The 18,664-nt window shown below is 35.7% G+C and overlaps 1 protein-coding gene across 1 annotated transcript in view; it reads right to left on the reverse strand.

Moving 5' to 3' along the window:
- Positions 1 to 3,752: 3,752 nt before the first annotated feature.
- The window catches only part of ZMYM4 (zinc finger MYM-type containing 4), a 142,771-nt gene continuing 127,859 nt past the window's right edge, over positions 3,753 to 18,664 (reverse strand). Inside the window, 4 exon segments of the mRNA XM_032361592.1 lie at positions 3,753 to 6,258; positions 7,136 to 7,265; positions 9,532 to 9,780; positions 11,214 to 11,325. Coding sequence (XP_032217483.1) covers positions 6,051 to 6,258; positions 7,136 to 7,265; positions 9,532 to 9,780; positions 11,214 to 11,325 — 699 coding nt within the window. The 3' untranslated portion in view covers positions 3,753 to 6,050.

An 18,664-nucleotide genomic window follows, 5' to 3' on the forward strand; every position in this document is an offset into this window, starting at 1 on the left:
CCACATATACTTGAATTACTTCATAGCACAGTACCATAAATATTTTCTCTTCCTCATGATTTTCTTAATAACATTTTCTTTTTTCTTCTTCACATTATTGTAATACAGCATATAATACATATAATACACAAAATATGTGTTAATTGACTATTTGTTAAATCAGTAAGGCTTCCAGTCAACAACTATCAGTAGTTACGTTTCTGGGGAGTCAAAACTAATACTCTGATTTTCAACTGTGTGATTACTGCCCAACTCCTGCGTTGTTCAAGGGTCAACTATACAGATCAGTTATTCTTGCAATATGTAAGGGTTTTTATATCCTAATACGAATACACTTGGCATTATTCACTTTTCTTATTTGGCCAATCTTAAGGACATGAACTGATAGATCTGAAGAGAAATTCCATGATTACTAAAGGAATCTGAACATCTCTTCACATACATATTCCCTGTTTGGGTTTCCCTTCTATGAAGTATTCATTATTCTTTGTTCGCTTTTCTTTACAATTCAGCAGTTGTGGGTATATTCGAGATATATATCATTTGGTAGTTTTGCAAGTACAGGTATTCCCACTCTCTGAAAGTTGGTATTAAGCCACTTCACTTTTACAAAAACTTACATTAGTACCCATTTCTGCTAACCGAAAGATATCAGAAGAGGATTTTCACTTTCACAAAAAAGGCACAATGCCAAAATAGCATTCTGAATTTTGCAGCTAGTCCTTACAGAGGCAGTGCACACCCCAAAGAGCAAAAGCAACACCACTAAGCTCCTTTCCTGGGAACTACCCTCAGCGTCTCAGCATCAACCACCTCCGTCTCCGTAACTCTCTCTGCAAGGTGTCTGGGAGCATCTGTCCTTTATCTTGGTTTATTTTCTGCATCTATTAGAAAGATGTGCCAAGAATCAGAAAAACCTAAGAGGGGTTGGGTCTGGGAACGCTAAAATTTTCCATAGAGATTTCTATTCTACACTGTTTTGGCTTACTTAAGTTTTCATAGGAATGCTGTACCTTCAGAGAGTGGGGAAACCTGTGTCTTCTCTGAGTCTATCATCCGTTTGCTATCTCTTACTGACAATTATCTTTAATTCTGATACAAAGTTAATATATAAATTTTCTCCATATGGTTTGTGCTTTGGGAATTTCATTTAAGAAGTTCCTACTCTCCCCCAGATCACAACAATATTTGCCATATTTCTATTAATTTTATAATTTTACCTTTCACATTTAAGACCTTTAAATCCATTGAGAGCCCACCTTTGGACATGATGCTAGTTAGGTATCCTGTTTTCTCCATGTAAAAAGCCAGTTTTCCAACACCACCTACTAAAACAAACACAGGATTTTTGCACATTACTTAATTACTAAATACTTTATAGCTTTCAGTGCTACTGTGAATAGTATCTTTTCCTTTTAATCACATTGTCTAATTAGCTGCTGCTCTAGTAGAAAAGTGCTTGAAATTTTCATGAACTATTTTGTAGCTATCATTCTTAAACTTATATTTCAGAGTTTGCTGTTTTCTTAAATACAGGTGTCATTGCACATCTGAAAATATGACTTAAAAATAACGAGTTTCATAAGCGCCCTGGCTGGCTTGGCTGGTGGAGCATCCAACTCTTGTCTCAGGGTCATGAGTTGGAGCCTCACACTGGGTGTAGAAATTACTTAAAAAATAAATAAATAAAATAAAAATAATGAGTTTTCTCTTTCCAATACTGACAGTCTCTTTCTTTTTCTTCCTTATGGTCAGGATTAGAATTTCTAGTTCTATGTTAAGCAGTAGCATGACCCTGGGTGTAGTAAATCTGTTAGGAAATTCATTTGTTTACTTTAGCAGAGACCAAATAACAATGGCTGAAGTAAGACAGAAAGTTTCTGTCTTTCTCATGTGAAGGTCTGCGCTAGCAGGCAGTTCAGTAGAGAAGTGCCCCTGCCTTACAAGGTTAATGTGCTTTTGATATGCTGCCCTTTCTCACGCAGACAGAACTGGGCTGCCATGAGCGTAGTGACATTCTGGCCCATTGAAAAGGGGAAATTACAAGACGAAGGCAAGCTCTTTCTTTCCATTTAAGGATGCGGCCTGCTAGTTATAAACGGTTTCCATCCCCTTGGTCAAAAGTCAGTCCCATGTTCACAGTTGCAAAGTAGCCTGGAAAATATAAGCGCTTACCAAAGAAACTACTGCCTAGCTAAAACAAGGTAGAGGAATACGGGGTTCTGTTAATGAAAGAAGAAGTGGGGAGATTATATTGCTGTATAGTTGTCTTGCTCCCAAATCATGGGATATAACCATTACTAAGTAAATGAAATTTCGTTTCATTCAACTGCGGAAATTTCTGCAATTGAAAAAAAAAAGGTATATCATGTATTTCCTCCTTCTTCTAACTAACTGTAGTAAGTTATCAGTGGATTTCTGTGATGTCAATTACTCTTCATATGTATATAAGCATGAGTAAAGAACTTATGATTACATAAGGTACTTAGTTATTCTAAATATTTGATTCAAATCATATAGGATATTATGTTTTGCAGAATTGGAAGCACTGAGGTGCCTGGGTGGCCCAGTAGGTTAAACAAGCACCTGCTGTTGGCTCAGGTCATGAACCCAGGGTCCTGGGATCGAGTACCAAACTGGGCTCCTTGCTCAGTGGAGAGTCTGCTTCTCCCCCCTCTGCCTGCTGCTCCCCCTACTTGTGCTTTCTCTGTGTGTCAGATAAATCAATAAAATCTTGGGGAAAAAAAAAAAGAATCGGAAGCACTGAACTTAGTGAAAATACAGGCTGCAGGAAGGGGATTAACCTTTATTTAAAATCTTGCTATATGCCTAGCAATGTTATGATAAAAAAATCTATCACATCCAAAAGCCTAACATGTGCCAAATTCATGAAAGTTATTCTTATTCCCACTGTAAGAAAACTGAGGCACACAGTAGTTAAGTGATTTACCTAAAGCTATACAACCAATAAGTAGAAAGACTAGGCTCCAAAGCCTCAGATCTTCCTACTCTGTAACAATGCCTCTCAATGATTATTCTTTCAACAATGATAATACACAGGAGGAACTAGGGGAATTAGTGCCTAATTCTTTCCTCAAATTTCAACTCACTACGACAGTGAACTTTTTAATTTGCATGGAAAATTAAATTCTGAATTTAATAGAAAACTGGGATTCATACGTAGAAACTCATTTTACTTTAGACTTCTTGGAAAAGTCCTGTTCTACAAAATTAGGAATGCCAAAAGGCAGTAGACAGAAATAGTCCATGTGGAATTGATAGTGGGTCTGCACAATACCCAGATAGAGTGAGAGTTGATGGAAAATGCCATTTAGTCTCACATTTCCAAATTACATATTTATCCTTAAGAAATAGATATATATTCTTTATCCCAGTCTCACAATTTCAGAATCATTCAAGGTGAACTGATGCAAGCTTTGTAAATCTCAAAAAACTTTGCTTGAAATGAAACATATGCCTATAGACTACCTGGTATTTCTAAGCTTTCAGTGCTCTCCCTATAGTTAATTAACTAAAAATGGGAACGAGTCTTTTGATGGAAAAAGAAAACAAGTGAAAAAACTTCACAATGAAACAATATGCTTACTGCACTAAGTAAAAACCAAATAATTTATTTCCTGAAAACTGCTCTCTCTTAGTAATATACCATCTGTTGGCTCATACACATAAGGTTAAACAGAAAAAAAATATTTAAAATTTGTTCAAGACAAAGAAAAGGAATAACTCACCCATCAAATACAAATATACTATTTTATTCTAAGGGAATATTTCTGTAGTTTCTGCAAGGGGAAAACCCAAAAGTGGTTAAAAAACAAAAAAGAACAGAAAGGATAATTTAGATGTTTTGCTTGTTTGATGTTTTTTTTCCCTCCCCTGGAAATAAAAATGCAATTTTACATAATTTTAATAAAATTTTAAAAAGCAAATAGTCTGACACACATATCAACAGCTATGCTTATGAAGAATGACCAATAATTAATCAAGATTTTCTTTTACGTATTAATTTAGGGTCTGGACAACTCTGTGGACTAACATGCAATTGAAGTCCTGATACAGTCATTGACCTGGGTATTAGCTGTTCTCAGTTAAAATACAGACTTCTTTTTTTCTCTCTGGTGTTTTCTAACAAATATATCTACTATGCCAACAATATTTGTTCTTGATACAACTACAGAAGGGGAAATGTTAGTGTTTATACAAACCATAAAATTTGTATAATGGGGGCTATTACAACTGATGTTTCTGGATAGTTTATTGGCAGACTTATCAGACAATCCAGTTGCTTTTCCTCCATATCAAACAAGATCTGGATGTAAGAAGTTTTCCAGTCAGAAATGACAAACACAGATGGAATTAATCATACAGAATTGGGGCAGATTTACTTCTTTCACAAAGTTCCTGGTAACCAAAACGAAATTCGTTACAGGCAGAGGGACAGAACCATCAGTATACAACGTCAAAAGGCCTACTTTTAAACTTTTATTGTACTTAAATGACTTTCATTTATTTAAAAAAAAAAAAAAAAAAACACCTGCCACCCCCATCTAAAAAATGGGATATACTGAAAAGTCTTTCAAGGTTAAAATTTCTAAGAGGCTTTTTGGACTTCTTGCATTTCTATTACAGGGTCAAATTCACCTCAGCTAAAGAAGTTCTGTGATTGGCCAACAACATAAAAGCTTTGAGTCAAAATTTTCTGGGGTAGAAGCTGAGAATGGAGATGAGGGAGATGGATTGATATGCCAAACACACCTATGACTTGCAATCCTCAAAGAGCTACTACAACAGCTAGAGTCGGGAATAATGCTATAAGACCTGCTGTGGATATGCAAGACAGTCAATGTCTTTGTATCCTAACCCCAGAATCCATATTTTCAAGTTTCTTAGGGCAATAAGATCATCTTCCAAATGCTTTATAGGAACGTACTAGGACCTTTTCTACCATAATTCTGACAGCTAAGTAATACTGTGTCTTTGTGGAATCACTCACAGGTTTGCCAGAGTAAGGAGAGAGACTATTCTTTTTGAAATGACAAGGGCCTCCAGAAACTGGTGCAAAAGATAAAATAAGAGGATCTGGGAAACAGGAAGATAAAACAATGAGAGAAAAGCTGCCATTTGGGGATAAAATGAAAACAAAAGAACCCCCATTTCTGTGTACCACAGCTCATGCTATGAGACAGCAGCAATAAAGGCTGACACCCAGAGAAGTGGGCATTTTAGTGGGTTTTCTACAAACATTTCAAGACACTTGGGGTCTAATGGGCTCCACAGATTTTCTGTGTGCATAATCAGTTCGTGGAGTTTCAGCCCCTTTACCTCAATTTACCCACATCTAGACCCACAGCTGAGAAGGCTAGACCCAGAAAGTGAAGGGACACATTACTGTGTGAACAGCAGTGAAGGCCTTTTTCCCTGATGTGAGGGGCCCATGGCAAAAGCACCAGAGGCTTCTATCCTTCACAGAACTGGCTTGGCAGTGAAAATCAAAATCAAGACCACATCACTCTCTACCTTTTAAAAAAAAGTTGAGTATTTTTATTGGGTCTTCAAGTCTGGGTCCCACAGTCCTTATCTGATGTCACTCTTAGCTCTGCACTGATTTCTCCCCTGACGTGCACATAGGGCTTGCCCAAGTAGCCTACTGCAGCCAAGGTTTGATTCCAAAGCTACCTCTCTAAGGTCTAAGGTTACTATGGTAGAGTTTTATACAACAGTTTTCCTTAAAAATATTCCACAATTTGTTATTCCCAAACAAAATAAGATTATGCACCACTCAGAGAAATTGGTTAGTCATTCTGAAGATGTCTAAGAACTATATCACTGCCAAAGAACAACATTTCTCAGGTTCATATTCTTTCCTTCAGTTTTCATTTGTACATCCACACTGTGGTTCACGAGTCATCTGTTTTCCATTATCTTATAATCAAGTCAAGAGGACTTGGACTTGTACATCGTTTTCCAAAGCTGGATGCATTCACAGTTTGGTGCATACCCATGTGTATGAAAATAGGAACCCCACTTCCACTTTAATCTGATAATTCAACATCAGAGTCTTCTGATTTGGCTTTGGCAAGTTCTTCGTGTACCTCCCTCACCATGAGAATACGTGTTAACATGGTGTCCAGGGTCCCAGGGTCTATCGGGAATGTGGAGTACCACATGGGACTATTCGGAACACAGGAGCGCTCGGGTTGCAGGTAAAACACATCATTCCTCTGCTTCACACTTTCAGAACTATCCACAGGGGAAAAAAAAAAGAAAGAAAGAAAGAAACTAAGGAAATTGGGGATCAGAAAATGTAGGAAATATGTAACTACTCTTTAATATAGTGGCTCTCGCCTTTTTCCCTACTGTGACTAATGTCATAGATAAGCGATGCACCCAGGGAGATAAATAAGTTTACAAGCACTCACCCCCTGGTGCAACCTGTGACTGCACACTTTCTATACTCACCGGAGGTGAGTATAATGTTAACAGAAGACAAAGTATAAGTCGTTCATGAACTTTAGTATTTAAAACATTATTAGGAGCAACAAAAAATTCAACTCACATATGACACTATGGCTGAGAACCACATATCCTCAGCACCCAATATCCTGGAATGATCCCCAGGAGCATTCAGTACACATTACCACGGGGCAAACCCAGTCACTACATTTCTCTGAGAAAAAAGTGCTTTAGTGTGGCTCCTATAACTCTAAAGTCTTAAAGTTTCTGTAAGAGAAAGACCATTCAAAAAATAGAAATTCCTTAAAAATAAACTGTTTTTCTATTTACAGATTTAGGAGTACAACGTCTCCTCTTAAAATTTTTCCTAAATAAATAGCAAAATCACAACACAGTTACCACATAAAGGGTGAGCAACAGTTGTAAAGATCAAACAATAGCTGTGATTCTTGCTTTTGAAGAGATTTTTAGAAAAACAATTATCAAGATAAAGCAGTTTGTTTTGGGGTCCAAAATCCAGGCAGATATGAGAAAAGGGACAAAAAGGAGATTAAAGATATACCTTGTCTAAAGTTGTATTTCTGATATTCAAGTATCTTAAATCCAAGACATGTTAACTACTTTTTGAACTGTGCTGAACCTAGTCCGGAGGAAGGCTGCTTACCATTTTGACAGGTAAAACTCGTAAAGTCGGACTGGACATCGTAATGGGTTGTCAGTATTCTCTGCCATCTCCACACCCACTGGAACCTCATCATCTTCATTTCGTTTCCTTTTGCCAACAGTTAGTTTATCTTGAGATGGGAAATAATAATCAAAATATTAGAAGAATCTTTTCTTCCAGTCTCAAGACAGGCACTGAGCTTTGTTTCCAGTCAGAACTGTCAGTCCTTTCTCCTCCCACGAGCACTGACTGAGCACCTATGGAGGCCCTAGACAGTGTTTTAAGTACTGCTTAATAGGACTGAACAAATCAAAGCCACCATTCTGCAAAATTTATGTTTTCCAGCTCATCAAAAGGGTCTAGCATGGCAAAATCATGGTACAGAGAGTTAGGTCCTAATTCTGAACCTGATTTTGCTATGAAATTTCATCAGGTATATCTAAAGCCACAGCAAGATAAAGAAGGGAAAAAAAGGGTTCTAAGTGCTCTTCTACAGAAGAGATGAAGAGAGAAGTTGTCACCTCTTCACCTGAAAATATTTTTACTGTGGGGCATCAGAGTCCAATGGGCATTATCAAGTTTCTTCTAGCTGTCACAGTATTATAAAAAATGGAATCTTTGTTGGGAAAAGAAATTCCAAGTTGACCATTTGATAAGAAAAGGGCAAGCCCTTTTCCCCAACAGAATTTTGTAGAGACGAAGGGTTATCAAAAAGAAACCAGGGTGAAGACATGGAAAGTAGAGCTGTTTCTTTCCTACTTTCTCCATTCAGGCTTTAAGAGAATATTAGTGGGTGGTGGATCTGCTGCAAACCTGAAGAAAAAGGTTTTCTTCTTTTCTTATAGCTGCTCTTAATAGGTGGCAAAGAACTTTCCCCAGCTTCCTGCATTAGTTATTACTTAAAATTCACCCCAGTTTTCTATTTAGAGGGTACCTAAATATAAAGACTCATTCATTCAGAAAAGAAGCTGAACTTACTACCAGTCTTGTAAAGCACCTCATCAGAAAACAGGGAAATGTTACCTGATTGCCTCTCCCCGCCCCCAATATCAATTAAGAGCATAAAGTGGGCTATATATGAGCAAAATAAAGGAGACAGGACATAGTCATGGGGTGAAAAAGCACAATGGTGTTACATTTTCTAAAGGAAAGGAGCAACTGAAAGAAAAGTTAACACAACCATGAACATCACAATTATTCTTTACAGACTTTAGTTTCAGTAATTTTTAATTACTTTCTTATCCCAAGAAAGTAACAACTTGACTTTCGGAATTTTAGAACTTACAATTTTGGCTAGAATTAATATGTTTAGTTTCTAGTTCCATAATATGTTAGCTTTTTTAAATGTTAAAAACAAACTACTACTGAGTAGGCTGTGTTGGGAATGTAAGACCATAAACCTTCGAAGAAAATTCTGACCACTGACATTACTCCTCTGTGTACTAAACTGATACAGATCTTCCCTGACATACAATGGGGTTACAACCTGATAAACCCACCCCGAACCAAAAATGTATTTAATACATGTAACCTTTCAAACACCATAGCTAAAACATGCTCGAAACACTTATATAGCCCACAACTCCGCAGAAATTCCCTAACACAAAGGCTATTTTATAATAAAGTATTGACTACCTCATGTCATTGATTAAATACTATACTAGAAAGTGAAAGGGCTGACTGGGTACAGAATGGCTATAAGCATACTGTCCACCCTTGTGGTCCTTGGGCTGACTGGGAGCTGCAGACTGTTGCCGCCCAGCATCACAAGTGAGGATCATATTGAATTCCACTAGCCCAAGAAAATACCAAACCCACATTCAAAGTACAGTTTCTACTGAATGCATGCATGTCGCTTTTTCACGACTGTAAAGTTGGAAAATTATTAAGTCAAACACCATCTGCATACTCTAGGCCAGGTTTTAAGTTTCTTCAGAAATTGACAGTTAATATTAACTATAAAGAGTTTTAGTTAACTATTTTTTTAACTAAAAATTAACTAAAATCAATCAATCAAGATTTAAAAATAATAGGTTTAAAAATTAGGTTCCTTTAAACTAGCGATTGGGTGATCTATTAACTCTAAATCAGTGATTCTGACTCTTAGCTGTGTGTTTAAATTCTCTGGAAAGTTTTACAATACAGATTTATTGGGGCTCTACTTCTGACCATTAAATCCGAATTTCTAATTTAAAAGCCAATAAAAGTACAGTGAAGCACGTGATCGTGGCAAGTCTTTAACCTAGCCGTGGCAATAAAAAAGCATCTATACTCTAAAGCTACATCTAAAGCTATACTCTTCCATGTCTAGAATTTTTAGTTATCCTTCTGTGGTAAGTCTCTATTTACATACTAACCAGACTTCGAATAAAAATCTCACAAACTCCACCACACACCTGGTTCTGACTCCTGCTTTTGTAAAGGTGGAAAGAACCTCAGATATGTCATCTTGGTGCTATACTTCAGAGTCCTAGTCCGTCTCATCACATGGGCAAAGGAAAGCTTCAAGTGTTCAGTCACATTCTTGAGTTGAAAGTATTTGGTATTGAAGAAAAGGAGGGTGTTCAAGAGGACGATGGGTGAGTAGGCGCCCAGCTGTTTGCACTCCCACAAATGCTCTTCTTCAATGCGAGAGAACATGTAACCTGCACCGAAGAAGGGGGAAAGCAGTAACAGTACTAAGCTCCCGCTAAACAGGACCAAGTAATAAATTCTCAGACAGGACTATTAAAGGAAATGACCCATTGTTCCCCTCTCCCCTCCTCTCTTCTATGGAAAATCAGAAAAGGCACCCCAAAGAGCGAGCAGATGAGTCCAATGAAGCAGACGCCATGAGCAATCCTCTGAAACAGTTTTAATCTATTGTTATTTTAGACCAGGGTTTGGCTAACTTTTTCTGTAAAGGGCCAGATGGTAAATATTTCAAGTACTGTGGGACACGGAGGCTCTGAACAACTCTGTTGTTACCGAAGATGGGGAGCAGCAGACAATATGGAAATAAACAGGTGTGGTGTGTACCAATAAAGTTTACTTATACACAGAAATTTAAATTTCATACAATTTTAATTTTCATTTCTCACAAAATATTACTCTTCTTTAGATTTTCTCCAACCATTTGTAACTCAAGGACTATACAGAAAGAGGAAGCATGCCAGATCAAGCAGTTTGCAGACTCCTGTTTGAGATCATTATGCTTACTATTAACTGGTTCAGTTTCATTTTAACTCAGATCATTAAAAGGCAGCTACCTCCCTCACACACCCTCTTATTTTTAAATTACATTAAGAGTGATTACTGTGATGACATATATGGGATTCTTTTTGAAAAGCAGGTGTCCTACAGAAGAGTTAAGATGAGTACACCTTTAAATGCACACTCCTCATGACAGCCTTTAAACGCAGGTCCTTCCTCATGTTCTCACCAATCCTCTTTGTTGCTGCTTATGCATTCTATTCTTGGGAGAATAACCACAAGCATGAATTTATTACTTCCAACTCTATCTCCCTTGTCTCTTCTTTGGATGCTAAATGCATCAAGACACCACCCTGCTCAGAACGTTTCAAAGGTGCTCTCTGCCCAAAAGGGGCACAAAATCCTAAACGTCACGGTCAACCTCTCTGCTCACAGCCAAGGAGCCTAAGACCAGGAGTAAATCAGGAAGTTGTCCAACAACGTATGGTCAAAGATAATTCAACAATGAAGACTTAACTCCTCTAACAACCAGTACAGGGTACTGATAACGAACTACTGAGGAAGGTCCACCGCCTTACTTCTACAGTCTAGAAGTAAAGTATATGTCAGCGGCTGGTATAGTGTTCAACTTCACTGACACTACCAAACCAAAAATGGCTTCTAAAAAGTAAATACAACTTCCAGTTTTATTTTTGTTACACTGTATGGAAGTTATAATTTTACTAAAATCAATAATAAACCAAAGAGTTTCTCCTCAGAAGTCCAAATATGCTATAAATCAAGACAGAAGTATAATTGAACAATTTATAAAAAGATAATCATAAAAATTAAGCACTTTAGGAAGGCATATCATGAAAAGAATCAAAATAAAAGATAAGCATCCTACCATTAGGAAGTATTGTAGGTTCCCATATTTTCAAGAGTTTGGTAAGTTCAATCATAAATCTGGAATAGGGCTCAGTAAAAATGTTATCTATTCTACCATTTTCAAACAGGTACTACAAGAGAAAAAATGGAAACATATATGTTGATACAAAGAAAACACAAGCTTTTTAAAAAAGATTATTTGAAGGAATAAAGTTTACCCTTAATTTTTGCCCTTAACATTGTGAACCATTTTAAGGAAACACCTTGAAATACCAGGATGCAAACTATAAGGTCCTTTTCATATGAACTATCAATATCCTAACCACTGAGCTTGCAAAGTAAAATTTTCTATTTCCTTTTTAAAACATGCATGATACAGGATAATTATAATAAATACTACAAGTACCTTTTACTCAGTTCATGAAACTGATATACTAAAAACTGGTTCTAATTTGTATTTTCCAAATCATTTTTCAAACTAACAGGATCTGAATGCAAATGTACTCTCAGAAGTTTTTGGTTTTTTAGCCTAGTTACTAGATCACTTCTTGAAATAATTCAGTTAGCTAGTGTCAGGGGACCTAAAGATACCCAAGTTTTAAACCACAGCTCTCAGCCTCTGCCCTGCAACCCAGCCTTCAAAAAGTTCAAGTCCAATTATAGGATATAATACTATCCTAATTATAACCAAGAATCATTTCACAGAATGGGAAACATGAAACAACGTGGGTAAAGTACTGCTAAAAAACATCTTGAGGGTAGAGGGCAGGTAGATGACATCACTCAGAGAAATAATATGAGAATTTACAGAACAACACAAGGTATAATTACATGCCGAAAATCTTTTGCTGTTTTTGAGATTCGGTATTTTTGACTTATTTTTCTATGGCTATTTTGGTTTTCTGCTCTTCTATCCAATGTGTGACCTGGAGAAAAACTTTAGTTACATTTGTTCTGGCTAGTGAAAATTATAAGCCATTTCAACATACATTTTTAATAGGCCTCTTCAAAGGCAATTCATGACATTGCCAGATTACAGTTTTACTATTGAGAAGTATTCACCTTTTTCTTCTTTTAATAATTTTCACAACCTAAAAATATATATCCTCATTACAGAAAAAAGTTAAAATACAGAGAAAGTAGAAGAATGACATACTCCAACTCACCACATATTAGAAATACAGAGCTGAGTTTTATACCTTTACTCAAACGCATGAATCATATAAAATAAAAGTTTTAAAAATCACTTTCCCCCTTGGACCAGGAAAAAGACAAAATTGCCTGTTCTTGCCACTTCCATTTAACATTGTACGTGAAGTCCTAGCCAGAGTAACCAGGCAGGAAAAACAAAGGCATTCAAATAGGAAAGGTTCTAAAGAGTAAAACTACCTGTTTATAAATGACATAAGCCTACATACAGAAAATTCTCATACATACACACACATGAAATTGTTATTAGAGTTAATAAATGAATTCAGCAGTTAACAGGATACAAGCAACAGAAAAATCACTTGCAAAGAACAATCCAAAAAGGAAATTAAGAAAACAATTCAATTTACAATTGTATCAGAAAGAATACTTTAGAATAAATACAACCAAGGAGGTACATGACTGACACACTTAAAACTACCAGAAGGAAAAAAAAAAGTTAAGAAATTAAAGAATACTTAAGAAAAACATCTCATGGGGTGCCTGGGTGGCTCAGTGGGTTAAAGCCTCTGCCTTAGGCTCAGGTCATGATCCCAGGTTCCTGGGATTGAGCCCCCCATCGGGCTCTCTGCTCAGCAGGGAGACTGCTCCCCCCTTCTTTCTCTGCCTACTTGTGATCTCTGTCTGTCAAATAAATAAATAAATAAATAAATAAATAAATAAACAAACTCTTTAAAAAAAAAAAAAACCTCATATTCATGGATCTGAAGAGAATACTAGTAAAATGGCAATATTGCCAAAGGCAATCTACAGATTCAGTACTATCTTATCAAAATCTCAATTTTTTAATTTTTTATTTTTTTGTAGAAAGGGAAAAGCCAATCCTCAAAGTCATATGGAATTGCAAGGAGCCTTGAAGAATCACACTTCTCTATTTCAAAATTTAGTACAAAGCAACAGTAATCAAAATAGTGTATATTGCCGTATGATTAACCATGCAGACCAATGTATTAGAACTGGAAGTCCAAAATGAACACATGTCAAATGATTTTCAACAAGGATGCTAAGACAAACCATTCAATGGAAAAAGAACAGTCTCTTCAACAAAAGGTGATATCTACATACCCAGTTATCCCTAACTAACACGTATCCCTACCCTGCATGAGATTTAAAAAAGAACTCAAAATGAATCAATGATATAAGAACTAAAACCATAAAACTCTTAAAAGGAGACAGAGGGGTAAATTTTCATGAATTTCAATTTGACAATGGATTCTTAGATAAAACACCAAAAGCACAAGTAACAGGAAAACTGAACATCAAAATACAAAACTTTTATGTATATTTTTATGCATACATATGTATACTAACAAGAGAATGAAAAGAAAACCTGGAGACTAAGAAAAAATATTTGCAAATCACATTATCTGATAAAGGGTTTAATATTCAGAATATAAAAAGAAATCCTACAACTCAATAACAAAAAGACAAATGACCCAATACAGAAATGGAGCAAAAGACTTAAATATTTATCCAAAGAGGACAAAAAGAAATGGGCAATGAGCGCATGAAAAAATGCTCAATGGCATTTAGTCATTAGGGAAAGGCAAACCAAAACTACAATGAGATATCACCTCACAGCCATTAGATGACTATTAAGAAAAAAGGAAATTAACAAATGTTGGCAAGGCTATGGAATACAAATAGAACCCTCATACACTGTTGCTGAGAACATAAAATGGTACAGCCACTATAGAAAATGGTTTGGTGGTTTTCCAACAAGCTAATCATAGAGTTACCACATGACCATGCGATTCCACCTGTAGGTATAAGACTCAAAAGAACTAACAACAGACGTTCAAACAAAATCCTGTACATGAATGTTCACAGTTCGTTCACAGTATCATTCACCTTTCGTGATAGCCAAAAGATAGAAACTGCTCAAATGTCTATAAACAGATGAGTAAATAAACAAAATGTGGTATACCCAAGCATTAAATAATTTGTACACCAAAGGAGTGAAGTACTGATTCACGCTACAACATAGGTGAACTCTATGTTGCAAGAGGCCAGACACAAAAGGCCAAATAAAATTGTGTAATTCTATTCAAATGAATAGGCAAATCCATAGAGATAGAAAGCAGATTTAGGTTGCCAGAGATGAAACGGAGGAGGTAAGAGGGAGTAGCTACTTAATGGGAATGATATTTCCATTTAGGGTATTAAAGTTTAGAGCAACATAGTGATGAGATTGTACAACATCCTGAATGTACTAAATGCCACTGAATTGTACACTTTAAAATGGTTAAGTTTTATGATAGTGTATTTTATCATAACATAAATATTGCACTACACTACTTTAAAAATATATCTCTAAGAGTTTTCCATGTAAATATATATAAAAGTAATTCACTGCTTTTTAACTACTCTACAGTATTCAACAGTACAGACAGATTATAGATGATTGAACGATTATTATTTTGATGAACATAAAGATGGTTTCCAATTTTTTGCTGTTAAAAACAATGCTACAATGAAAATACCAGTACATGTCTATGTACAAGTGTGTGCATTTCTTTGGGGAAAAATACTGATCAATGGATTTACTAGATGGAAGAATCTACATGCATTTAAAGTTTTGTTTTGTTTTAAGATTTTGAAGTAATCTCTATATTCAACATGGGACTCAAATTCATAACCGCAAGACCAAGAGTTGCATACTCCACTCACTGAACCAGCCACGCACCCCTCCATCCATTTAAAGTTTTAATAGTCACATCAACTTGCCCTCTGAAAAGGCCCCCACACAAGAAAAATGTACACCTATCTTCACTAATACTTGGTATTACCAAACTTTTCAATCTTTCAATTTTTAATCAGCCTAATGGGTGAAATTTTTCTTTGGTTATAGTTGAACACCCTTCATATTAGAGAGGTGGTCCACCAAAGTGATCGTAAGGTCAGACTCTGAAAATAAACCATCTGGATTCATACCCTGGCCCTGCCAATTAATATCCTGGGAACTTCAGGCAAGTTTTAACTCACTGTGCCTCAGCAGAAAATGGTGATGATGAGAGTCCTTACACATCAGAGGGGCACACTAACAAATAAATGAGTTAAAATATGAAATAAGCTTATATTAATACATAGCAAACACAGTAAATGATTGTTAGGCATTCCTGTATATTACATCTGTTGGCTGTTGATTTTCCTTGTTACTTGTCTATTTGTTTCTTTTGTCAATCATCCCCCTTCTTGGCTAATGTTAACAGTGGTGGCCCAGGTGTTGATATTTCAGTTGAATTTAGTTTATTTCTTTACATTTTTATGTATTTCCAAAATTCTTTACAATAAGCAAAATTATTTTTATAATCAGAAAAAAAGCAAGACATTTGAGATGTCAACATAAGTAACTTTAAAAATCTTTCCAGGAAAGTTATTATTTGTCAAAATTGGTAAAAGGCTCATAATATTTATTTTCTAAAACAATCAGCTGACAATTTATTAACTTACATAATCTTTTTATTAGTATTTTATACTCATTTATAACTATAAACATGATAAATACACTAGAAAAAACTTTCATAAGTTTATGACTTATCTCATAAATTAGAGAGTATTTTATAGATACCAGAGTATTTGGTATGCAAAGCAGTCAAATGTTTTTGACTGAAATCACAGCAACAACGTTTTGATTATATTCAAATCAGAACAGGGATCACTACCACACTTGACATCTCCACTGATAAAACCACAAAATGTTCTTTAGATTCATAATATCATAAACTCTATAAGTACAGGAAGTCTGTTTAGAGTCTTCACAATTTTTACCTAACCAAAATGCACACATGGTAATAAATTTTATTGGTTGAAAGAACCTACAAAAGTCCTTTCGTATGCTGATTTTAAAAATTATCTTTTACAATCAAGAAACTGAACCAAAATATAAAGGGAGCAATAATTAAATAACGAAAGCACTCTTTTGAATCTAGGGGAAGTGAATGCAGCTTGCATAACTAGATACCATTGCAAACATTATTCATCAGAAATAGATTTGTATCATGTACAAAAGTGAATTTCAGATGTATTAAAGATAATCTTAAAAAATTATTTTTTGGAAATAAATTAATGAGAATTTGAGTACTTAAAAGTAGGAAGTCCATATTAAGCAACACAGAAAAACCAGGAATTTTAAAGGGAAATAAATGATTATTAAACTATGTAAAAATGAAAAATTTTTAAATGGCAAATATACAAACAAAAACTGGAAGACAAAAATATACTGGAAAAACCTGTTTCAAGCATTTACATCAGAGTTCCTATCCCCAACATAAAAGAGATCCTAGAGACGGAAAGGAAAAATCTGAATGACCAACAGCATAAAAAGATTCTACTTTATAAAACTGGAAAATACAAACTGGAACCTAGACCATAACAACATTAAAAAGAAGAGAATTCAAGAAATGGGCATGCATAACACTGCTGGTAACGCTGTAAATTAACCATTCTGGGTAGTAAAATGAAAATCTGTATTTGGGGGTGCCTAGGTGGCTCAGTTGGTTAAGCATCTGCCTTCAGGTGCGGTCATGATTCAAGGATCCCAGGATTAAGCCCTACCACCTCTGGCTTCCTGCTTAATGGAGCGTCTGCCTCTCCCCGCGCCCATGCTGTGTCTCTCTTAAATAAATAAATGAAATCTTAAAAAAAAAAAGAAAAAGAAAAAGAAAGAGGGGCACCTGAATGGCTCAGTGGGTTAAAGCCTCTCTGCCTTCAGCTCAGGTCATGATCTCAGGGTCCTGAGATTGAGCCCCACATCGGGCTCTCTGCTCAGCAGGGAGACTGCCTCCCTGCTTCCCTCACTGCCTACTTGTGATTTCTATCTGTCAAATAAATAAATAAATAAATAAAATCTTCTTTAAAAAAAAGGAAAGAAAGAAGGAAAGAAAAACCTATATATGCTTTAACCTAAAAATAAAAGCGCCAGTTTATCAGGCATTCAAGTAAAATATTTACCAAAGCACTGTTTTTAAGAATAAGGGGGAGTAACCTGAATACTTTAAAAGAAGAAAGGGTGAATAACTGGTATACTCATATTCTGCAGTATTATGCTGCTTGCTTTTATAAAGGAAGCAATTTGATTTATACTCACCTGGTGGGACACACAGATTGAGAAAAGTAAGCTGCAAAAGAATGTGTATGGTAACAACCCCATTTGCTAAAAACTAAACACATCTAAAATATCTATACACATTCATAAATGTGTGGCACAGAAGGACAGATGCAACACTGGTTATCAGAGACTGGGAATGAAAGAGAAAAAATTATCCTTATATGCGTTCAACTCACTGTTTTAACAGTTACACTGAGCACACACTACTTTTATAATTTAAAAACAAAACTTTAGGAATGAATGCCTAAATAAAAGAATATCCTCCCCACCATACAAATGGAAGAAAATCTGGCAAATAGAGAAAAAAAAAAAATTTAACAACATCCAGAGTCTTACCACCCAAGATGATAACCACTATCAACCTATTTTGGTGCATTTCATTTTATTACATATTTATAGGACTGGTTTTTAAATCACTGTATGTTAACATATACCAAAGCACACAGAATTCATACTCTCATTTTGTTCATTTAATGCTTTAATATTATATTTTTACATGTTATCAGAAGTTACTCTGTGAACAATTTTTTTTGGCTACATAACATGCAACTTTATAAATATACCATAATTTACTTAAACATAATACTCTGGGGGGCGGGGTGTCTGGGTGGCTCACTGGGTTAAAGCCTCTGCCTTCAGCTCAGGTCATGATCCCGGTGTCATGGGATCGAGCCCCGCATCAGGTTCTCTGCTCAGAGGGGAGCCTGCTTCCTTCTCTCTCTCTCTCTCTCTGCCTGCCTCTCTGCCTACCTGTGATCTCTGTCTGTCAAATAAGTAAATAAAATCTCTGGGGGGCACTGAAGTTATTTCTGATTTTGTGCAAACGATGTCTGAACTTCAGAGTATTAGCCCTATCAGATTCCCAGAAAGTATTACTGGCGAAAGAGTATGAACATTCAAAAATATTCCTGAAACATGTGCTCAAAACTGCTTTCTAGAAAGTGTGTACTAATTACCAACAGCTATGAAGGCAAATTCCCTTCACAGAATTCATATCAACAAAAACTGTTATAATTTTTTTTTGCTAATGTGATAGACAAATAATGGTATATGTTTTTATTTTGTTTTAAGATTTTATTTCTTTACTTGAGAGAAAGAGCACATGAAAAGACAGAGGAGAAGCAGACTCCCTGCTTAGTAGGGAATCCAAC

The sequence above is a fragment of the Mustela erminea genome, chromosome 10 (assembly GCF_009829155.1).
Source record: "Mustela erminea isolate mMusErm1 chromosome 10, mMusErm1.Pri, whole genome shotgun sequence".
NCBI classification, from domain to species: Eukaryota; Metazoa; Chordata; class Mammalia; order Carnivora; family Mustelidae; genus Mustela; species Mustela erminea.